The 25,337-nt window shown below is 40.0% G+C and overlaps 1 protein-coding gene across 1 annotated transcript in view; it reads left to right on the forward strand.

The window, feature by feature from the left end:
* The window catches only part of LOC146136788 (glucagon-like peptide 1 receptor), a 40,430-nt gene that overhangs the window by 9,048 nt on the left and 6,045 nt on the right, over positions 1-25,337 (forward strand). Inside the window, exons 2-8 of the mRNA XM_083396043.1 lie at positions 372-436; positions 9,245-9,347; positions 10,653-10,757; positions 14,381-14,529; positions 15,849-15,946; positions 20,894-21,077; positions 24,614-24,764. Coding sequence (XP_083252169.1) covers positions 372-436; positions 9,245-9,347; positions 10,653-10,757; positions 14,381-14,529; positions 15,849-15,946; positions 20,894-21,077; positions 24,614-24,764 — 855 coding nt within the window. The remainder of the gene's footprint in view (positions 1-371; positions 437-9,244; positions 9,348-10,652; positions 10,758-14,380; positions 14,530-15,848; positions 15,947-20,893; positions 21,078-24,613; positions 24,765-25,337) is intronic.

The raw sequence follows: 25,337 nt of genomic DNA on the forward strand, positions 1-25,337 counted from the left end.
AATTACAAAAAATCACACTTTTTTATTCGCTAAGTTTTAGTTATCCACTCATTTAGCTGATCACAATTCCGCATTTAATCTATTTTTTGTCTCGCCTAATATTAGAAGCAAACTAAATCAACTTCGAAAATGCGTTTTTCCACGCCGGAGAAGCAATTAAGGCGTTGCTATACCGAATTCCGATCCCGAGTTAGGATGTTGATATTTGGACTGCAGTATGACCATGGTTTAAGCTAATCAATATTTAGTTTATTTTATAAACTGAAAGGCGCTCTATTTTAGGCAAAAAAGAGTTTGCCAGAGGTGGTTTGTGATTCTTAAGGAGAAGCACTAGATCAGAGAGTATAACTTTTGTGCTTCTATCCCTACAGGAAAGACTCCCTATTCATTTCTGTTCTACGCGGCGCTTCTAATATCAACAATGCAGCTGCCACAGGTAAGCCTATTTCCATTTTTTTACTTCAAGAAAAAAAATCCCGCCTCGAAACCCAAAATAGTTTTAATTGGTACACTGGAGATTAATTATTATTTTCGACAAGCGTCCGAAAATATTTAATCCTTTAAGCTACTGCTGCTATATCGCCGTCTAAATGCCAGACATTCCGAAGTTACTTGCGCGATAAACAACAACCACTTTGTAGTCCGCTAAACCGGATTGGTTCCCGCAAATTTGGAATTAGAAAACAAAGACTTGACACTCACCCAAAGCTAACTATAATCCAAACAAGATTTCTGCGTTCGAAAACCGATTACTGGTAATATTTTTTTAAGTAAGTTTAGCTGGCGGAAAATTAGTTTGAAATTTCGCCGTTTTCTTCCTTGTACTTTTCGATGTTTGTTAGTAAAAGAGGTTTCATGGCTTAGCATCCTGATTTGAATGAGGTTGCTCTAATAGGCGGGCTCGACTTTTTGTAATTTTATTTTGATGGATAAGTAGCGTCTTTGGGATTTTCTGCAAAACTCGGGCGCGAAATAGTGTGCGGAAGCCGCGACAGGAATCAAGCGCGTTTTGTTGATACTAAAAATCCATCAACGGGGCCGCAAATGAGCGACAAATAATTAGAGATCGACCGAAATCACTTTTTCGGACCGATACTTGATTTTTTACAATTTTGTCAAACGATACCCGATACCGATTTTTTATATACCTGGGAAATGTTTTGAACTTGACTTAATTGAAAATAAAATCCAAATAACGTTTTAGTTTGTATATCTTTAGTAATTATTAAACTATTCTTTGCATATTAACTGGATGTAATGCTGAAACCCAAATTTTTTTGAATAAAAAATGGGTGAGTTGTTTGTTTTACAGGAAAAATTTTACCATATTTTCGTACTAAAATATCGGCCAAAGTATCGGCCTATATTTACCGATACTGAAATATCGGTAGAAGCCAAACATCGGCCGACACTATCGGTAAACCGATATATCAGTCTAACTCTACAAATAATCGAGAAGCAAAATTGTAGTCGGCTTGCGGGTTCAGCTGGGATCGTCGCGCAGAAAAGTCCGAAAGATTTCACGGAGATTAGGATGGGTGATAGTAGCAAGCATCCGTGCTTTCAGCTATGCGCCGATGAAAATTGATTCGCCATGGCGGTAGTGCCGCGCAATTGTTTTTGACAGCAGTAGCAGCACCTTCTCGAAAACAGTGGCAACCCGGCGTTTCACGCGCCTAATGCAAGTGCAAGTATTTTGCGTTTCCAGGGTTGGAAACTTGGACTAATTGAGATCATTCCTCGATCTTAAAGCATGTTACGGATCGATAGAAATTATAATCGTGATTTACTTGCCTTCACAGTTTTTAGGGTTTCTTAGCGTTGGGATTTGGACTAATTGACATAACTCCTCGATCTGAAAGCATGTTGAAAATATTCAGAAAAGTTAATCTTCCATTTTGCAAACCTCGACGAATAAAAGTCGCCCGGTTTCTTTCGTCTGTTTGAAACGCGACTTTGAACTTTTTCCGCGGTCTCGCAGTGTGTCATGTTGCGGCTTCCTGTTATAGGACATTCTTGGTCTGCGACAAAATAAAACTAAGAAGTAAGAGTCGCGGGTAGAACCAACTTACAATCCCATGCGTCATGTAGTTGCATCTGGTGAACCCATGTGAGTTCAGAGCTTTCCCTTAGAGCTTAGACAGATTGAATGATGTTTTCTATCGGTTGCCATCAAGACTTTAGAAAATCGAACTCGATCTTTGCGGTAAAATTCGGTGGATTAGAATGCCAACGCTTTCATTCTCGCGATCAGACCGCCAATAAACTTTTGTTGAGTTCGGTGAAACAAGCGCAGCGCAATTTAAGTTACTTTCATACGTTTTTTGCATCTATTTTACATTTGTTTTTTAGCTTTACGTGCAAGCCGACAGGTAAAAACATTATTTGTTGAAAATATTTTTTCTATGCAAGAAGTTCTTAAATTTCTGTCCGTGGACCCCTTGGGAGTACGTAGTTTTTTGGGGAGGTGAAGGGTTTTTTGGGGGGAGGTGAAACTAGTTTTTTGGGGAGGTGAAGGGGGTACATGAAGACCTAATAAAATACTTAGTGCATAATTTAAAATGTAATGATTTTTTGGAATAAAGGAATAAAAAAATATATAAAAAAAACTTTGCCCCTTCCTACCGTGGTCCACGCTAACCAAACTTGTTTTAGCAGTCTGACTTAAAAAATCTTAAGAAACCAACGATAGGCCTAATCAGTTTGCCAATCCTGAATACAAACAAATTTTCAAAATCCAGTATAAGCTTTTAGGAGAAAAAACTGCAACCTTTACCCTGACAGGAACAGTACGATTAGGGTTTAGAGCTACCAGTTAAGTGGCTCCTTATCGGTTTGGAAATGTTAATTTTTTATCGCCACGGCTCTAAATGTGATGTCGCACTTCTCCTTACACCTTAACCATCGTTGCCGCGAGTTAAAAATGATGGCATTTTCGATAAAGCGCCGCCGATTTTGCAAGGAAAGTGCTACACCACGTACTACTAAGCCGGTTGAACCTTTGAACCTTAAACAAAACACCTTTCCCGACAGAGTGGTTGCTGGCCCGTTTCTAGGGACATTAACTTTGGCGCCAGGTTATAAAAGTTTATTCTTTTCGGGAGACCATGATCTTCCCCTGTGGTTGAAAGAGCATATTACCCAATGAAAATGTGCGCACGATAACAGGCACACACAAATTAAGCAATTACTGTTAATAAATTAAAAAACTTATTTCTCAAAAAACAGCAGTTTATGGTAATATTTTGTGTGGAACAGTTTTTCAAAAACGTCTTGTTTCTGCAAAACCGTTTTCATTCCTATTGTTAGAATTTCATATATATATTTTTCCAATCATTCCAAATAAAGTTTTCGACTGATTCGTTTAATTCAGTGGTTCTCCACCGGGTTATACCGCGACACCCATTTCTAATGCTCAATGGTACCTAGAGATATTTGATAATCTTCAGGAATCTGATTTTTGCTCAACTCTTACAACTTTTTTGGGACAATTATAGTGGAACAAATCTAATTATAAATTCCTACGTTGTGTAGAGTTAACGCGTGTTGTGTTAGTGTGACATATTCTAGTCAAGTGAATTACCTAGACGGAAAAATCTTATAGGGGGGGCGCAATCCATTATTTCCGAGGGGTACCGCTAGCCATAAAACGCTGAGAAACGCTGGTTTAGTCTATTGAAGGCTCCCGCTGTATTATGGTACGTACGTTATTGTTGATCAAAAGGCGACTTCAGAAAAGCCTCATCACAGATGTTAAGCCTCATCATAGATGTTTTACACGTGCACATGTAGTGTGTTTGTTTGGTTCATTCAACCCAATTAACGTTTAGAAAACCTAACTATCGACCCCCGAAAAAAGATGCTATAGCGTAAACAGATAATATGCGCCAAGTGCAGTTACAGTCTAGCTTTAAATACGTATAGGGGGCGTAGAATAGATGTCAGATATGCTGTGTATTGTGGTGTGTGTATAGCGAATTAGCCCATTAGCTCTGATGATGATCGACTTGCAGCATCGAAATTAGCTTTCCTCTGCGAAACCAATTGATCATTTTGCGAAATTGGCCTCGCAATACAGGGAACGAACTATACAGCTATGCTTGGTTTTTTAATATAGCGCCACGCTATAAATAATTCACAAAAGCGTAAGTCGAGGGGAAAACATGGCAATGCAATGGCGAATTTTCGTAAAGCTGCCATGTCTCCAACATTTTGCGATTTTGGAAAAAAGTACTTTTGAAAACAAAACTTGGATTTATTTCTGAGATGCGTTTTATGTTTAACCTTTTATGTAAACTCTGACCTCTTGTAACTCCCAAATCAGCTAAAAATACCGAGGCTTTATGGTTAATTTGGCGACCGGCATAAGTGTATTTTCGCAATACATTTTCGAAAAAAATATACGCGAGTAAAAAAACGAAAAAATACACCTGCACTTGCAAAAAACGATCAGTATTTGGGTTGTTATTACAGAGTTTTTTCTTTTCAGAAAATAATATCCTAAAAATATACAAATAGTTACCATTTAAGAAAAAAAAAGATTTCGTGTGGAGTAAGGCCGACGCCAGTGACGCCAAAATAGACCAAAAAACCCAATCCTGGTTGTATTGTTGGCCTACTGGCAATGAGGCATTCTATTCAACTGGATTGGCAAAAAAAATTATCTTTCACGAAAACAACTATCTGACAAATAAAGTGAGTCTTTTTTCCAATCAACAAGTTTTAAATAGTTATTTGACTTCTGAAAGTGCTTAAATAAAATAAAGAACTGTACCTGGAAATAGGAAACGGGACCAAGGTTCACATCACTGAGAAGAGGTGTTTGAATGACTTAAGTCCTATGCCAGTCATTTGAAAAAAATAACAAGCTAAGTCCCAGTCAAGTTATTTTTAGAACAAGTCAATTTTAAAGTAGTCAATTTCATACAAATGAAACGTCAAAACATGAACATAATAAACCCGTCTGTATATGAGCAATATCTAAACTAAAACATAACGAAAACGCAATAAAAGCAAAAAAGCAAATTGTTTTACGTGAAAAAATTGAGATAAATAACCCGATTTTATTAGAAAGCAAACTAATAAAAACAATTAACTTAAACCCAAGATATTTCACACTTTGACTTAAGTCCAAGTCATGTCATTTGTCCGAAAGACTTTCAATGTTATTCATTTTTAAAGCAAGTGCGACTTAAAAGTTACTTGAACAATTAATTTGATTTAATAAACCGTGTTAAAACCTAATGGTGACATTTAAAAAACGTACTTTTTAAGAGAATGTTTAATTCGTATCTGAAGATAAAACAGACTTGTCTTTTTCTTGAATGCTACTACAACTTAGTAAGCTTTAGTGTGGACTGTCGGCCTGGTTGGCAATAATATTTCTAACTTAACCTCCCAAAGCACTTCGCGCATGAAACTTTTAACTCGTTCGGCGCGAATACCAGTATCGCTGGGTATTTATCGAATTCTAAACACTCTTTTTTGTAGGTTTTCCCTGGTAAGGTAGAGTTTAGCACGTTTGTTAAAATTAAACAATGTCAGGCTATTTTGTATTACTCCAAAATTTACAATATACGGTGGTTGTTCGTACGTCTTACGGTGGTATAAGACCGTTGATCGTCATTTTACGATCCCTGTCGGTTTCGGTGTTAAGTTGACACTATATTGTAGCAAAAGGAAACCTTGGCCACATGCGGTACCACCAACAAACAACGTTAAACTCAAGCGGCACGCCTATTGGAATGTGACTTGAACAGTAGTGGGTACCTGTTCAATTAAATGTTCCTCGTTTATAAACATCAAGGTACTTAACCGGGGTGGATAAAGGTTAAACCAGAATACTCACCCGGCTGCATAAAGTTTGAACTGGAGTGTCACGCGGAAACGAGAAAATTAAACGGGATTTACCCTCTTTGCACCTGTAATCCTGCACACCCCGGTATTGGCTCAGTCACCATATAGCCGTGACGTCGTTTCAGTCCTCAGGTTTGTTTTGCGCTGCTTGTGCGAAAAAAAAACTTAGGCGGCAACCCCTTCCAAACTCTGCGCGGCAGAATATTTCGAGGAACCTACCTTGCGAGCCGTGCAGTTTCAGGCCAACAGTGCAGCGCAGACTGCTGTTGCCAAAATAAACCGCGCGCGAGTAACGCCTGGAACAAAAATGCCGCCACCTGTAGTATCAGGGCGGCGGGTTCACGCGAGGTCGGCCAGCCTTTAGGCCAAGTAAGAACTGGGAAAAGCGACTGCGAGGCAGGAAAAAGGCGCGCCGGGCCCGGCGGCTCGCTTACAAAAAAGCGCGGCTCCTTAAAGTTGCGAGGCTTTTCCGCGCGACGCCAAAAACGCTGCAGCAAAGTTGCCGGAAGCGGCGCAGCGGAATTGAAATCGCTCCTATATAGTGTGCGGCAAGAAGGGAAATCGAGTCAAAAGCAGCGCGATTCACGGCTACTCGGTTATTATGAGAGATTGCTTCGCGAAAATGTCTTGCTTGTCTGCTTAGTCAATTTTTCAGCACCCACCCAAAGTTCAGTGAAATTTCGCTTGAGTTTTATTGTCATTTTGCTCGTAGTACAAGCGGCACTTTGTTGTGGAGTTCAAATTCGGTGGTTTTTGGCGGTTTTATAAGAGTCCGCCCTTCTAGAATGTGGCCTCTCAGTGATCTGTCACGGCACCAGGCGTAGTAATGCTATTTTGAAATTTGACGATAGTTTTTTCAGTTGCTTTTTGTCAGAGAATGAAACGATCAAACTTTTTCTTTAATTTACATTTGAACGATTTTCCTGGAACTTGCGTACTTTTCTTTTATCTGACACTTTTTAGTGTTCGTGGACAAAACGCTTGTTTTAAATGTCCAAAACTCGTACAAATGTCCGTAGCATAAATAACTCCAAGTTGTCCTAAAATAGCACGTGAACTTATATCCCAAAATAGTATTTTTAAAATGGAAAATCCCGAATCGAGCAGGTCGCTTTACATGTAGCATTTACTGCCTCCCTAAAATCGCACGCCAAAGCAACACACCACGATTCTCTCCTGCTTCTTAGATTTATGTATAGCCGACTGTTAAATTATTGCAAAATCACTGATATCCAAGAATGTATTACGAAAATTCACAAGATTACGATTTCAACTACGATGATTACTACTCGTCCGAAGAAGTGAGTATCAATGAGCTGACTGAAGTACACGTTGATCGATTGTAACACGTTTTAAAATCGCATGGCGGAATAAGCGTTTGTGCCTCAAAAAAGGCCTGTTTGGAGATTAAGAGCGGGAAAACGTTTCGCCAAGCGGATAGCCTACAACTGTACGTGGGTAATTTTAAGAGGAGTGAACTTTTAAGATTTGGAAACGTTTGATATCTGTCAAAGTGTTTCACAAGTGATATTCGCTCACAAAATCTGTTTCCAAATATGATCTCCTTCGTGGGTCAAATTATTCGATATACCCCTTAAGTGCAGCAGATGCCGTCTTGTGAGCGTTTTGGAAACTAAGGGTCAGAGTTGGAGTTCATCGTGCGTAACGAACGTAGTGCTCTTTCCTTTAAAAAGCTGTATCGCCACCTTAAAACAACTAGAGTTTTTACCTCGCCTGTAGTACTGTACCAGTGTTACATTCGACAACTTTATATAGGAACAACTATTAACGCCAACACTATTGGATTAAAACCGGGATGTACGAAAAGGTGCCCTATCTCCGTTGGACGACTTTTAATTTGCATGGGAGACCATGTTGCGCTCTACGGCAGTGGTTCTTAATCTTTTTTGACTTGCGGCACACTTTTTTTTTGGCTTGCGGCACACTTTTTTTAAATATTGATTCTTTCGCGGCATACTTCTTACAGAACAACAATATAGTAACTTTACAATTGCCCTTAACACACGACGAACGAAATGTAAGTACTTAAATAGTATCAACTGGGTTTAAATGTTCAAGTCTGAAATGCTTGCGTGTATGTCATTTTGTAATACAAAAAACTTGTTTTTCAAACTTAACAAAAAGTTTCACGACACACTTAACAATCTCTCGAGGCAAACAGGTGTAACACAGTTTGATAACCACTGCTAAACGGCATTGCAACATTTTGCGGTGTGTTATCGTTAAAAGCGGCAACCTAATTGCCAGTGACTGTTAACGGTGACGCACGCGTGAAACATTCACCGAGCCTGGTGGTTACAAATAAATCATCACTACGTTATGCGACTCCTGCCTTGTGTTCAATGTGGGAGTTTGTGCTTTTTTAAGCAATCGTAGACGAAAAGGAGTTTTGACAAATGCTTTATTGTTGTGTGAAACAATTGAAAACCAACTTCTGTTTGTTAGGATCGATTTGGAAGCCTTTATGTACTTGAAGTTCGAGAAGGGGTAACAAACACCGTTCCTTTTGATACCTAACCAAGAAAAAACATCAAAAACTTTAGTTGTTAGTTGGTTTTCCTAATTGTGATAGGTGAAACAAGATAACCAATTATTAAAAAAATATAACCGTTGAGAAATTGGCCCGAAGCGTTAAACAAAGTTAGCAACATTTGACCCCAAAACTTGCAACCCTTTCGAAACCCTTTCTTCAGACAGTATATGATGTAACTTGCAATCTTTAAATTGAAAACACTGAGTAGACGCAAAGTCTGTGAAAACAAGGTCCCAGTCAAACAATGCCTACCCAAGATACCTAACTGATGTTAGTCATACCTAACTATGACGTCACCCCTTGTCTATTTTCCCGATTTCGTTCGTAATTTGGACGTCATCGACAAACGCTGCTATCTAACCTGCCAGTCGAAACGGCGACAGTTTTTAAACGAATTGACGACAATTGGGTTATTCCAGCAATTTTCACGTAAAACGACAATGTGGGAAACGGGGCATATGGGTTCGACTTCCGTTCTTACGACCAGACAGGGGCCTTTAATAATGCCAAATCGGTCGACAAAGCGGGGTTTACTGGCTGATTGTTATCTTTTTAATAAACAAGTTGGCCTTTCACTTATTTGCACTTCGCTTGACAGTGTTTGCTCAAAACGTCTATTATTCGGCGCACCGCTTGTCTTGAGCTTTCTATGGAGCCGACGTTGGTCTAATTCAAATGTTTGTCTTGCTTTATTGTCGTAAGTCCAATCCAGCTGCACATCGTTGCTGGCAACAGCATATGCAGCATGCGGCTTTGCTGCTTTGCAATGGCCACGGGATACCTCGTGACGGCAAATTTTCGACATTTTAACCAGTCGCTCCTCACATTTTACAGGTGACTTCGAAAGAAATGCACGACTTCATTTGCCGCCACTTGGCATACAAGTCCGAGTGCGAGCAGCGCCTGAACGAATCGTGGGCCAACAAACCGGAGAATGGTGAGTTGTACTGAAATCTAACATTGTAGGATTGCTAAACGAATACATATAGTTTGCAATACTGGATCAAGGCCAGGCCCAGTATGAAAAACCTACTAATTCATTGGCGGTTTTATGTCAAGGAAAAGTAAAACTCGGACAGCTCTCCCAAAAAATCTCACGCTCTTTGGAATGTCTTTCAAACGTTACGTTGTGTAACTCCAAAATGCGCTGTAAAGAAACCGAGTGCGTTAACAAACAGCTATGCACAGAGCAGCTTAGTTTTCATGGAAAAAAGTCTTGTTTTCAAACGTTTCAGCGTTTCGTCTATTAGTTGTATAAAAAGCGCGGTTAGGACGCCCTTTTCGTTTCCGCGAAGGCGCACCAAGATTTCGGCGAAAGGGTTTTTAACACAAATTGGTTAAAAGGCCAGCAAATGTTGGAGACCGTGTTCCCAATGACAGGGCGTCAAAGGATTTAAGACCGCAGCAAAAAAACAAAAGGCCAAACGTCGCTCGCCGTAAACCCTTTAATGATTGGCAAAACGACGCACGCGGAAATAACTTTATAAGGCAGGAATTTTTTTAAATAAATAAAACAGCGAAAAAAACACAAGAAAAATACAACAGAAAAGCTTTCAGGCAGCTAACCACCATTTACTTACGTGTATCGCCATATTTCTGCTTTTTAAAGCCGAATATCGCTGGGAAGTTCGCACAGAAGATAACATCGCGAAAAAGCGTAACATAGTCGGGGCACTTTGGGCGTATTTACATTGATTTGTGCGTACCTCCAACAACCAGACTTAGACAACTATAGATAATTCTAGTTTTCCAACTCGTTGAATTAGAGAAAAATACGGCTAATTCTAGTTCTAATCTAATTCGGATTTTTCCATAATTTCTGCTTTGTCCAACGGCATTTTTAGTCTCTCAGTTAACCAACACAGAAAATCAATTAAAATCTTTTGGTTTAAACGACTTTTATGTAATTTTTACAGTCTAAAAAGCATATAACGGCATAAAATGGCACACACATATTTGCGATTCGCATTCATATAAGAATAAATTTGCAATTAAACTAAATTGAATGTAAATAATTATATGTGATTCTAGTTCAAATTTTAGTTGAAATTGTTTTTTGTTTTGTTAGGAATTCGGTAATTCTAATTCTAATCTAATTTGAGAAAACTTAAAACGATCTAATTCTAATCTAATTAAAAAAAACTAAAATGCTCTAATTTAATTCGAATTTAATTTTAAAAAGGTAAAATAAATCTAGTTGTCCAAGTCTGCCTCCAACAGATTAACGCTTGTTGTGTTCCAGAAACCTGGTGCCGTGGAGAGTTTGACGGCTACATGTGCTGGTCGCACGGCATGGCCGGCCAAATGCTGCAAGAGTCCTGTCCCGAATACGTGGGCTTCGAAAACAGTAAGTCTCGGCTCCTTTCTCTTCCCTGTGCATTCGTTATTATTTGGACGAGAAATGTCAGCCGTGCGTCGGGTGCGAATTCGGAATGAATGGAAAGTTTTTTTTACTGTTTAAAGTTTAAACTAAAGCACTTGAATCTCGAAAAAAAGAAAAAGGAAAAACAACTTTTTTCATGTTTAAGTATTTGTCGGCCTGATACGCTTACATGATGCGACATGTATAGCCTGGGTAATGTGAAAGTTTATTATGTTCTGCAGGTTTTCATTTTTGTTGTGTTAAAGCGCAGTTTTCCAACTGTTTTCCAGCAAGTCCGTAAAAAACATTCTTAAATAAATAAAAAACGTTGATTAGTTTCAGTTTGCAGAATATAAAGGCAGCAGCTTGTCAGAAATGACAGCACTTTAGTATCAAATCGGCAAAAAGTAGCAGAATACACACTGCCTAACGAAGTCGACTTATAGCCAAAGACAAGACAACAATGGCCGCCTCGCGAAACCGATCAGTCCAAAATCCGCGCGCGTAACACAGCAGCTTTCTGGCCGCGTCTGAGTTCACGCCGGGCATCAGCGGCCATATAAGCCAAACAGAGCCTCGGTAAATGGCCAGGGGACTTTACTCCGCCCGATGTATTCCGCGAATGCGTTTCGTATCACGCCAAGTCGTGACTGGCTTCTGAAATCCGAGACGGGCGCGGGATTAACGCGACTCTGTTATGGAGTGGCCCACCGTCGCCAAATCACCAGCGCTCTGAGTTAAGTCTGCATGCTGTTGGTTGACCGACAGCTGCGCTGTGTTTTGCGAGACCGGTCGTGACTTCCGACAGGTTGCCTCTAAGTGCTTTCGAAGATTTTAAGGAGTCGGGTGGTATGAAACCCAGGGGCGATGTGGGTTTGCTGGTCCGAACTGCGCCGACCCCTCTGATGCCTATTTTTTTAAATGCAATGCGATTTTACGCGAACGCACGCACACCCTTAGGAAAAAACTGCTGTCGACCCGCGTTTATCATACACTATAGTCCAGGGGTGGGCAACATTTTTTCTTCTCGACGGCCAAAACCAAACTCAGAATGTCTCGCGTTGAAATTTAACTGTGTAGACCTTACGCATCTTATAACAACTGCAACGACTGTTAATCAGGGATAAAACTAGGGGTATTTTGCAATTCACACTCGACAGACGAACATGGTTTGCGAAAAAAGAAAAAACTTTTATGTAGTCGAAATAGCCAAAAAAATATGAGGAATGGCATCGTGTCCAGTTTGTAAAATAGGTCGCGGGCCGCATGATTTGCGTTGGCGGGCAGGATCTGACCCGCGGGCTTAGGTTGCCCACCCCTGCTATAGTCTTTAGGCATACAAACTCAGATGTTTCGGAAAATTTCCCGAATTTTAGCGATAAACATAGTCTACCGTAATGACAAATGTCTGTGCCCTGGAAGACGTTATTTGACTACTGTCGAGTATACATCCCGAGTTTTGTATTTTTAGAAATAAAGCTAATCTGTTTAATGTATATTCGCCGCTCCCTTTCTCGGAAACCTCTGAGGAAGAAGACTTTTACAACTTTTTTCGCAATTACTGTTTGTTTAAACTAAACCACCATCACAGTAAATCCCGTGTTCTAAGCATCTAACAAATCACGAAAACCGTAAGTTTAGCAGCTTTAGATAGACACAGTTGGTTACCATCGCGAAGGATTGGCATTGCCTAACTTACAAAACTTTGAAGATCGTTTTGCGTTGGGAGTGTCGCCATTGTAACACAAGCGCTTTGTGTAGAGTATGAAATTTAAATACAAGAATCCGGCCGGGTAAAAAATATAAGAAATCCGGCCGGGTACTTCTCAGTCCAATTGTGAGGAAACCGCACTCTTCGGCTACTTGTCAGGCGTAAGCGAACTACCGGCGTGGATTCGAGTTCATATAATTAGCAGTGAATGAAAAACTAATGTATTTTGAAGCTTTTCGACAAACAGAGTGTCATGGAAATGTACGCACTTCAAGTTGCAAAATCAAACCCAGCACACCTCTTTTCGTAAAACAAATAAATAAGCCGCTTTCTGTACAGTCCAAAAATGTCCAATTATATGCTTTCAGTATCAACAATAAAACAAAGTAAGCAACTGTTTTAATAAATTTTTGTACATTGCATTGACATGACAAAGCAAGGATCCATCAGCTGAAACTGATACTTCCTTGATAAACCTAAAATACTGTTCCTACTATATATACTTATGCGCGTAAATGTTTGTCGGGTGCAAATCGAAGATAAAGTTTGGTGGAATTTTGAAGTTTAAGTAAACGGCACTTTAGAAGCTTGCTCAGTATTTTCGAAATTAATTTTTATGTTCTATCCTTCAAAAACCACAATCAAGTTTCTTTAAAGTCTAAAACAAATTGCATTTCCGACATATTCAGTCCGTGAAAAAAGTTGGGTGATCCTTGATAAAGGTCATGTAATGCCGCTACACTAGACAGCGGTGCCTGGCGGGATTCTAGAAGACAACGTTTTTTAGAGGCCCACGTGTCTGTCGTAAATAAGTAAATATTCAGAAAGATCTTGACATTTTTGTCTGGCAAGAACTTGTACACAGATTAACGTTGCGCCAACGCTTTGCGGTATGTGTGATACCACAGAGCATTGGCGTCTTAGAGTGAGAAACGATAATTAGTCCTCCCTCGTTAAGTTTAAGCGATTTAAGACAAGGCGCCAAATCGTTTTTTTTTTTTTATTGAAACTTTTTTTTTTACAAAGTTCGTTTTCATTTTTTAATTATTGAATAAGATTTCCATTAGGCCAAGTAAAATTAGTCCACGTACCCTAACGAACAACCAAAATCGCGGCTTCTCAATTCAAAAGATGTTTTAAATCGAAGTTACCAAAATGAATTAACAATTCACTCGTTATAGAATCGTTGATTTAATTAATATTATAGACCAAACTCAGCTTGAACCTAATTGAAACTTGACTTTTGAAACGAGGTTCACAAGCCCAGGTAATAAAGCGACTTCGCAGTGGCAGTTTCGCTGAAATTTAGCTATTCGCCTCAATGGAGGGAGGTATGAACAGCACGGCTTAATCCCATACTATCGTATCTTTAAATGTAAAATAAACAGTCTCACTGATGGCAAGTGTTCCAGGTTTGGACTTTGTTCGGGATTAAGGAACCGCCAGCTGCCAGCTGCCAGCACTGATTGTCACGTTTACCGTAGAAAACAGGTTATAAAAACTTGGTGCAATACGTATAACTAATAGAATAGCACCTCTGAGAGAGGTGGAATGTGAAGGGTGGAAAAGCTGAGATTGGGTGGAATTAACAGAATAGCACCTTTAAGGGGGGTGGAATGTGAAGGGTGGAAAAGCTGAGATTGGATGGCATTAATAGAAAAGCACCTCTGGGAGGGTGGAAAACAGATTTTTTACCAATTAGGTTAGAATAAACACTTCTTCCCCGGGGTGGAAATCACAAAACATGCCCTAGGGTTAGAATTGGTGAACCACCTATAATGGCAGTAATTTCAACCTTTACGATTTACAGTGCGTGCCGCTATAGCGCTAAGAGCCCAGCCCACTAGGATGTCCGACGCCTGGCGTTTTTGTCACACACGTTGTGCGCCTTTTACAGGTTCCTCTCTATTCGGACACCGATCCTGTACGGCGAATGGAACCTGGCGCGAGTGGACGGTGGACGGTGAGCGGGTCATCTGGCAAAATCGCCAGGACTGCAGCCCGGCGACCAGCAGCTATTACGCCGACGTCGAGGTGGAAAACAAGGTACGCTAACTCCCTCTTCTTTTTTGGCCGCGTCGTGCCTTTTCCCAACTGTTCTGCTCGTGGCTTTGATTTTCATTCTACGTCCAACTATAATATTAAAGTTAGACGTAGAATGAACAAATTTCATGAAGATTTAATGAAATTTTCATGAAGATTTAATGTGGTCGCGCATCATCTTTTAAATTCCCTGACTTATAAATTGAATGAGTCACATCACGCCCTCCTTGTTTTAAGAATAAAATAGAGTTTAATTGATGTTGCGTTTAATAATATTACCTTACCTTTAGTGGTACGGAAACAACTTGAACAATAAAAATGACTTGTGCGAGATTTACAGTTTCAGTTCAACTCAGGGCTCGTGACGCACTTGCAAGTTTTCGATTCATTCACCAAATTACGTCATACGCAAAGGCGCTCAATAAAATCACAAGTATGTCCCGAAAGCAAAAAAAGTCGACTTTGATCAATAATCCCAGACTGTTTATGCATGCGGAGTTTGCAAGTCATTGATCATTTTCAGTGTAACCTGTCACGCGCTGTGTTCAGGTTCCTTTCCGTTAAGATTTGGATTCAAACTTGGCGCCTGGCATGCCACTTTAAGGGATTATTCAAGTTTATAATCTGAACAGGCGTTGACCCCACGTAAATTTGGTTAAAGACTCGAAAATACAGTAGCTTAAAGTAAACAACTCGTCTTACAAGACCAGACTCAATAGATTACAACATTTCAAGTTTTTAACTTTGGCGCCTAATACAGAGCTTTCTTTATCGAAGTGAGACGATTTAAAACCACATGCACATTCCGCAGATTATACGTAGTTTTGCTTAGCTATTTGTTTTGATTATACGTCGATTTTTGCTTTCATTTTTTTTATATTCTTTTTCTCATGTTTATTTTGTATGCGCTTTTGTGCCTAGTTTTTAAGTAAAATACATACGTGCCATATGTTCATACCTGAAAACCGTAGTCAGACTATTTTTGAAAGAAGTTTAGTTTAGCGTAATTTATAATAAAATTTAATATAATACTTATTTTTGCGTTTGGTAATTGTCAAACCTTTGCGACATTAACATATACCAAACTGACGTCAAATACTTGCGTTTAGACTTTTATTACGTTTTAGTGGTTTTCAGTAAGGCCAGTGCTTATTGATAATGTGTGTGAGATTTAAAGTGCGCTAACCTATTTATAGAATCCAAAAACGTGGCGACAAAACCATGTCAATTTTAACTACTTTGCAACTCTTCGTGTAATTTTTTTATTTTTTTTTATGTTTTTTTTCAAAGAATTATGACATCTGTTTTTTGTTGCATTGCAGAAAGCCATCTTCAGCATTTTGACAATTATCTACACGACCGGCTACGTCATCTCACTCATCTGCCTCGTGGTGGCGCTGTTTCTGCTTGGATTCTTCAAGTAAGTTTTTTCTCCCCTTTTAAAGCCAACCATGTAACAAAGGCACCGAATACCTTTCACCACTTACGACTATTATTCGGGCCCGATAATGCCACACACGAAGAGAAAAATCTTTTTACTTTGGAGTATCAAGCTTAGGCTGACAGGACAAGCAGATTAACTTAAAACGCAAGAGCAAGTAAAAAACTCGCTTACAGATTGGCGCTACGCTGCAGAAAATACCCGTGACCTCTAGGCAGAAGAAGATCAAAATCTCTTTAATCGCCTTCAGTGTTATAATTGTTCGCGAGGAGCACGAATTTGGGTGAAAGGTTTTTGGCTAGCCGAAAATAACCGCTTAGTGTCAAAGGCGAGCTTTACCGTGCGGCGCAACATACTTCACATCAGCGAAACCGCATGGAAATTCAATTTGTATATCACACTTATAGATCACGGCGGTTAAATTGCGTTAACACACGGCAAATCGATTTAAACGCCATAATATGTTGAACAGTTTTGTCGAAAATTCTGAAAACGCGAATATACAGCGATAAGTAGTCGCTGTTAAAACTGTAGATGAGGCCATTAAATCGGAAAGAAGTTTAGCTGACTCGTTACAGGATTTTCAAAAATCCCATAAGGCAAACGCTTTTAATGACACGTGAAAATGTTGCCGTATTGAGATACGAACTTTTGTTACTGGTACAAGGCTTAACGTAAAACTTTTTTTTCTGCCCGGTGCAACATTGAACATTATGCCCTAGTTTAAGATTTTGTCGCATCGGAAGAGAATTGTGGACTTCGTATAGATCAATCAGTGACAATCTACTTGTAAAACCGTCACCGCTTATTGTATAAAAAACACGCCAAAATTTATTCCCTCCACATCTTTCGCTGATGTAACTTCAGCAGCCGCAGCCTTCTGTTAACAATTACCTTCTGTTAACAATACGTCGGATGGCGAAAGAGTCGTGGCCTGGAACTGGCCTCAAACTATTCTGCGATGCCATATTTTTAGCACCCCGCCTCAAACAACGTCTCGCCGAGACGCTTTTCGTAGAACCTGGCCAACACTTTTGCGCACAAGAAACAATTTTGTTATGCAGCCGTGGTGCTGGGCGCGAATGCGAAGTTCATATCAAGGTGCCCTCTGCGAATTACGTCACCACTGCACTATGCGGCCACGCCTCCGACACGCCTATTTCTGCGCAGACAACCTACTTCACGCTGCAAGGGACTGGTTTCTTTTATACTGGTTATTTGTCACCACGGGTGCTAACATCGCAGCACAAACGAAAAACTTAAATGGTTATTGAGTCAGTTTAAAAGTTGAAAGGGTATGTGCCATGGTTGGAACCGAATCCTTTGAGCCTAATAATTGGAGGATTTATTGACTTCGTACAGGCGATATGCACCGTTCCAGGAATGCTACAATTTCAAAAATAGATGTTGTTAAGGATTAAATGGAAAACTTGATTGACCCTTGTTTGAAAATTCCCTGTCGTCGTCGAATGACCTTTATTTCGATTTCGTTTCCAACCTGAACCGGCATGGCCCGGATTGTTTTCTTTGGATAGGCTAAAAACGGCGCCAGCATAATCCGTTAATCCAGTCCCGAATCTGACAACATACCTTGGTCGACGGTGAATTCTGACATTCTTGTGGCGTGTTGTAACCGTCTGGTCCTTTCCTTAATTGTAGTAATTTTCGATTACAAATTAAAAAGAGTTTCTTTGATCGTATAAGGAATATTTTTGGATAAGAGCAACCACAGTGACATAATAGTTAGGTAACTTTGACTTGTTTTTATTTGGTTTAATTTTATCACATAAAGTAGGATAACAAAAAAGAGTAACACTTCCGTTCGGAGATTTTAGAATAACAGTTTTGCGCTGATTGGTAGAAACAGACGATTTTATTATGAACCTCGGTGACTCCTGGGTCTCTATTAATCACGTGAACTGATTAAATGAGCGTTCAATGAAGGACGAATCTTCATTGCTCTGTCGTGATTGAAAAAAGCGATTATTTGCTCCTTTTTGTTTTGGAGAAGAAAAAAAAGATTGATAGTAAAGTCGATAAACGTAAATTGGTATCTGGTTGAGATGCTATCAGACGATGAGTGCAAAGGTTCAAGGCTTTAACCTATCCCTGATACAGGCGGTTATATAAGACTTCCATCAGACCTTATAAGGCAGTGGTCTACAACCTATGTATCGCGACCTCATGAAAGGTCGCCTAAACCCATTTTGGGGTCGTCATCACCTATCATTTGCTGTCGATTTAATGATTATATTGCGCTTGTGGTTCAAACGAGCGTAATGTGTATATTGAAAATGTTAAAAGTGAATTAAAAAGTCGTGTTTCACGTGTTAACTTTAAATCCATGTGAGTTTAAACTTTCGGTACACTTGTGTAGCCACAGTTTTTTTTAAATGGTATGTATCTTATCTGTAATATTTAATCATTCTTGTAATAAGTTTTAAAATTACGGAAAACAACTGAAGCGCATGTAAATGCTCATTTGATTCTATATGTAATTGGAATCGGATAAAACAAAATATTGGAGACTGAATTTAAGTTATGATATGAAGCCAGAGCAGCGAACCTAGACAATATGTCAATATGCTAAACACCGGGCCATTACCAACCATGGTTAGATTTATTGAGATTTAGTCGTGAAAACGTTAAACTAAGAAACAACTGCCTCAAAAATAATTTAAATGCGTTGAAAACCTTTAATAAATTTGTGTTTTGATGAGAAATCAGCCTCTTGATATCGGCCTCGATTTTTTAGCTTAATCGAAGCACTTGCAAAAAAGAAAACTTTTTAACTAACCGCCATATTGTATTTGAAGGTTTAAACTGATTTAAGGCTTTACTTCTCAAAAGCCTGTAATCAACAAACCTATTTCTTATCCACCTAACCGACACTAAAGGTAATTAAACATTGATAATATAGTAATAATCATTTCCTCCGGCCTCGTCACCCAAGCCTTTTCATCTCACAGTGTTTAGAAAAACCGTGATGACTGAAAACTTGTTGTCCTTGGCCAATGCTTAGTAAAGAACATACGATTTAATATATCTGGGTTGTAACGTTTTTACAGTTAACTTTGTATTTCAAACGTGCTTTTGTCCTCTGACTCAAATTATCCGGACCAATACTTGAAATGTCATTATTTGTGCTGCATAAAGCCGCCTTTCTGTTTATTTCGTGGTCAATAAAGAATTAGCAATCTGAAGGGCACTTTTGCCATTTGGGGGACGCCAAAAGGTGCTTAGTGTAGAATAATAATGCACGTGCCATTTGTAGCAGTTTGAATTAAATTTAAATTGGAACACACTTATAAAGAAACGCGTTCCTCGACGGTCCGTTTTTTCCGCTCTTTCAAAGAACTTTTTTTTTCGCAAAAGACTCGGTTTGTAGCTTAAGGTCGCCCACCATAAACAACTGACTTGTTTACAAGGTCGGCTGCCTTCGACGAGTAAAGCTCTCGCCCGTGGCTCGACTCTGCCCGAAGGGGAATAGCGACAGGGACGAATCGAGGCGTCATCACGCAGGCAAAATTCCTCGCGCGCCGCCGCCGAGATTCGTCATCGTGACACAACAGCGAGAGCAAAGTGTTGCCGGCCAAGCGCCGCGCTGCTGGGCTGATGACTCACAGGGTCGCGGCGGTCGAAAGTCAAGTCCAACTTTTGTGGGAGCACCGTTTTTTTTTTGTTTAGGAGCGCTTTTGCCTCTTTTGCGAACATCGATAGCAAACAAACAGCGACGTGTAAGTCGGCACGGACCCTCGCAGCGGTCGCGCATGAGCCCGACAAAACAACAAGGCACGATCGTCCCGAGAATTTTGATTATAGACGGGATTTAAACGTGGCGCTTCGCGGAACGAGTCCCGTCCGTATTTCGCCTAAATGTTTATTCGTCGGCCTCTTTTGCGTGACATCGCATTCAGAGCGATGGTGCTCATACCGACTGAGTTTATAAAACGCGCTTAGAAAGTGGCAAGACAAGATTTTAATAGCATTCGCCAGTATTTATTTTTTTTTTTCGTTGTGACAACGGAATATGAGTACGGACATGTGCTGGCGTTTTTCGTGGACAATTTGGCAAAAGTCCGGTTTTATGCCTTAAAAGTAGTTTGACCATGACCCTTTATTACGGTTTTTGCATTGATTTCGTATAGGTGTCTCGTTTTCTGAAAGATTTTGTTTTATATTATTGTTTCCACACAAAATTAGAGTTGACTACATCACATACAACGTTTGAAAAAAGGCCAAAATGCCACTAAAAAATTTCTTGTTTAAACGAATCGTAAATCATGAATTAAATTTATCCGATAAGTGATTTAACGACTGTTGTAAATACCATATAATACCGGGTACCGTCGAGAGTTCTATCGCGTACTATTTTCCTAGAATAAGACTGGTGCCGTTTTTAGACTTGTTGATTGCCCGTAAAGGTTAAAGACAGCTGTGCCGCAATTGTTTGGTATTGCTAAACTTTTCCCTAATACCTTACAACTGCACAAGTTTACCGATCGACATGTAACTTTCGAATAGTCAGTCCTATTTCAAAAGGTTTGTAGAAAATACAATTCGTCTCATAATTGAGGGAGAAATATTCCTCCCCCTAGCAACCTATTTAATTACTAGCTTTAATTAGGTTTCAAATCAATCCATAACTGACTTCAAATATACAGCTTTAAAATAAATACAGTATACTCCCAGCAATCTTTAATTTTAACTATATAAGGCCTCAAAAACCTTACGACTAAACGAGATTAGTATAAAGGCTTTAGTTTTGCTTGAAGAATAATTTCTGTAATACGGATTAATTTTGATTTACAAAGGACGAATTATTTTGTTAACGGCGAACTACGAGTTTGAGACATGTGCATATGCCGCAGTCCGTCGTTGATTTTGCGACAAGATTTTTTTCAGCAAACCTATTCTTCAACGCAGAAAGCTCCATTGCACGAGAAACTACATCCACATGAACCTCATGCTTTCCTTTATGGTGCGCTACATCGTCGTCATGATCAAGGACAAGGTGATTGGTGGCCATTATGCCGTGGAGCGCGACATGTCCAGTCCTGAAAACCTGGCGAGCTATTGCGACGATGCCGGTGGAGTTAGCGGCTTAATGGTGAGAAATTGTCGTTTTATTTTGCTCATTAGAGCTAAAAAATATGTCTACCTTTTGTTAAGTTTTTGCCGGACAAACGATTACTTGCAGTAAAATGCTAACTGAAATATCAGCGACTAGACCCATTCTATAACGCGTGTGACAACAGGTTTTCGTTTTTGTTGCAGCTGTGTAGAAAGGCGACATAATTGTAGAACAAAGTTTGTATAATAGACTGATGATCAACTGTTATAGACAAGTCCAAGTAAAGCCATTTTACCTAACAAGTCAAGTCAGGTTTTAAGTCATTGTACAATAAGTCCGAGTCATTTGCATTAAAATTAAATGTAAATTATTAAAATTGCTAATGTTATCTGACCCTGGGCGATATTTGATATAGCAAGCAATACGTAAAATATAAAGAGCAGACTGCTTTATAGGCAGAAATTGTCGATATGATCTAAACTAGTGTTACAAAAATTGTTCAATGAAAACACTATAATGGCTTCAGTTTAAGTTGAGTCATTAAGCGCAAAAGACTTATGGTAAGTTTTTAAATAAACATTAACTTAAGTGATTGCCACACTGCTTATGGCAGCCCTGGAGAAAAAAGTTTAAGCATGCAATTATTAAAAGCAATAAATAATACCAAATAAATCGTGTATAAAGGCGACTCCATAAAATTAAATTTTCGTTTTTCTCAAATTTTCCTTATTGTGGCCATCGATTCAATTCACCCTAGCGGGGTCGTTTGATCACTTGGCAAATGGCCACGAGGGATGTTCGTCAGCCTGCTAATTGCCAGCGTCCCCATCACGAGTTCGAACCAAACCGAGTTCCGTTCGATTCTTTATCGATTGTCGCCTCTCGTCGCGCACTACTGTCAGCGGCAAGCTGGGAAATTTCATTAGCCTCGGCTTTTGATCGTAATGGAACCGTCGCACCAAACCTTGCCAGCTTGTATATTTGACGTTGGCTCTTTTAGTGTCGAAAAAAAGCAACTTCTAAGCAAAAGCAGGGCATAACTTTAAAAGCCAACAAAAAGGAGCCACTTGAATGCGTGCAAAGCGAAAGCATTGTTTCGTTACTTAACTCATGTTCTAAACCAACGTGGTTCTTACATTTTAAATTACCGCGGACCCGTAACACAGCTTTTTGCTTCGTGTAGGCCAGGGTATAGGCAATGTTTAGAGATGCCATAATAAATTGAAAATGTAAAAGTGAAAAAGAGTATAAATACCTTCAGTGCAAAAACGTTTTATTTTAATTGACTATTTTCTTTGAAAAATTCCTTTCTTTCCATATATAGACTGATTTTTCAATCAGGCTTTGGTGGACCCCCTAAAACTAGTTCAGGTGCGCCCAAGGGGCACATTGACCCCAGTCTAAGAAACCCTGTTCTGAACTAAAGAAACCAGTTATTTTACTCCAATCACAACTAAGCTCGTCTCCATTACAAAATTACGTGATTGAAACAAAAGTCTGGGCCTCTATTCCGATGTCCGCGCGATAAGCAAGTGAGATTCAAGTAGAACCATGTACGCGGCTTTGCGCGGTCTTGTGCAATTTAGAGCGCACTTTACAAAATACATTTATCAACCCACCAATCTCGGAGTACTGCGAATTTCAAATATTCCCCAAAATGCGCGCGAAAAAAGTGGATGCAATCAGGGATAGCACCGCAGGCGGAGCGATGTCCTCGAGTAACCCTTTGATCAGTCACGCGATTGAAGGCGCTGCAGCAGCGACGGCGGTAAATGCTTTCGAGATAACAGGCGTCGTAATAATATTTACGGTGACGCCTACAAACAAGACAACAATGAGGCGCCGTCGCCGAACGGTCGAGTCATTGGCAGCCTGGCAGCCTGGCAGCTTGGCGTAAACCGCCCGGTGAGTTTGCGGCAGGGCGTTGTCGAAACATTTCCAAGAGGAACGGTGGCGTTTTTGGGAACTTCTACCAGGAGATACATAAACTCGGGCGTTCGTTCGTTTTCATTGGTTGGACAGCATACAGTTTTAGTGATAGTTTGGCTGAGCATAACAACGTGCATCGTTATCGCAAAACATGGCATTCCAACGTTGCACAAAATACACACATTGCGACACGTTGCATGAAAACCAAAAAAAACACTGCACGTTCGAATAGTGTTGATCATTTTAAACCCACTACCCGAAACTGGCATCATTGAAAGCGTAAGTTGCAATTGCAATGCAAAAAAGCTGCAACGACCCAAATCAGCGCCCTTTAAAGTTAACAAGGAAGTTGTACTTTTCGATGGAGGTGTAAAATTCAAGTTTGTCCGAAATCTTTTTTCGGAAATGTGCATATACTAGCAATTCTTATCCTTCCGTTGGCTTCCAGCACTTGGCCCCGCCTTGTTTACGTTTCTAAAAATAATACATCACAGAACGTCACAATATAGGTTTATATGCAGTCATAACCAAAACCTCAAACAACAGCAAACATGAGTTTAACTAGCTGTTAAAATGTTGTATTCTCGTGACCTAAAAATGACCGAGGAGCCTCTGGTTCAGAAACCCTGGTATAAACGTCGCAGGCCCATTGATAAAACCGGCAGTTATCAAAATCAGTTAAGGCGGCATTCCTGTCAGAACGAAGCGTGCGCTTACACACCCGCGCTCCAGCACGCTTTTTAAAGTTCACACAATGGGCGCAGTTTGACCCTAATGCAGGACAACAAACAAGGTCAAAGTCCAAGCCAGTGCGAGGCGCGCCTTAAACCTATTCGAAACGCCGCACGGGTTTCCTTGGCCAGCAGCGCCAGGTTTATGTTTATTGAGATGCGCGGCGGTCTGATTCTGGCTCCGCTGACGACGATGCAAATTGCGGTGACTTGCTGGGAGGCGCGTGCCATAATCCGCATTGCCGGTTTGTGTCAACCGCTGTATACCTGATGTAACTGTGAGTTCATTTTAGGAACAGAGCCAGAGCCAAGTCCGCTTTGTTGCATTTTAAACGTTTGTCCCTCTACGTATTTTTGCCGCGATTGCTGTTATGTGGGTTTAAAAATCACAATGCTATTAATTTAGTTGTTTATGTTCGGTTCTAATCATGTTACAACGCTGCCTTTGTTGATCTTTTATCCATGTCATAAGTTTTGAGAAACACAAAGGTTAAAAAAACCCAACAGAATTGGTGATGCGTTTTTTTGCCGCGACTGCAGTATTCTGCCTTTTATTAAAGTTGTAAAAAAAAAGATCGTTTTAAAACCTTTGTGGTTATTTTGGATTGTTGTTACGTCGTTTGACCTGATTTTCTTTATCGATTCAACGTGCAATCAAATGCCAGAATGTAGCAAGTATTGGCGTATGGTTGTTTCTCGACTCGCTCCTCTATGAGCCTTTTTAACTCAATTGGTAGAGCGACGTCCCAGGTATAGCCGGAGGTCGTGAGTTCGAACCTCACTGCAGGCTAGTTGTTTTTCTGGCCTGCCTTATTTGGATTTGATCGACAGAGTCGGGGAGTCTGCGATGGCTTTCGATTCCCGACCTATTTCCTTTCAAAGAAGTAACGCCCCGTCTCACCCTTTGTTCAGATCACGTGTCGACTGACGATCACCCTAATGCATTACGCGATAATAGCCAACTACTTCTGGCTGCTGGCCGAGGGAATTTATCTCCACATGCTTCTGGTGTTCACCATGGCCGACCACAAGTTCTTTCCTTGGTTCATGGCCTTCGGATGGGGTAAGTAAGTGCTGGCCAAAACTAACCGCAAATACGCACGTGATTAACCTTGAAATGAACAATAGACAAGTTGGGTTTACGCCTAGTATTTTTATAAATATGTTTTGACTTGGCCATATCGCCCAAAACTGTATTTTTTGCCTATTTTTCTAGCATGTCTTAGTTCGTTTTACTAAAATCGTTTTAGCCCTAAGGCGCCGTGCATCTTATCGCACCCTACTAAATAAAAGTTTGGCAACTTAAAATATACAAAAGCTTTATTTTATGCTGCACGCGAGTATTTTCCGTACTTTTAGTAGAAAAAAAAAACTTTACGTTTTTTACGTTACTTTGTGATGTGAACCCTAAAGATTTTCTAATGCGCCCACTTAAACAAAAATCTTGGATCCGACCCTGGCATTTCTAATATATATGTAGGCCTACATCGTCCTATAACGCGAACCTGTACCTATAGCTATACTTTAATTCGGTTCTTGAGAGTTTTGTGGCTTTACTTCGTTCAATATTGGCCTAACGCGGAAATATATCTGCTCGTCTTAAGGTAGTTTTTTAAATTAGTGGGTCCCAACCTTT

This window comes from Ascidiella aspersa, chromosome 8, assembly GCF_963924565.1.
Source record: "Ascidiella aspersa chromosome 8, kaAscAspe10.2, whole genome shotgun sequence".
In the NCBI taxonomy this organism is placed as follows: Eukaryota; Metazoa; Chordata; class Ascidiacea; order Phlebobranchia; family Ascidiidae; genus Ascidiella; species Ascidiella aspersa.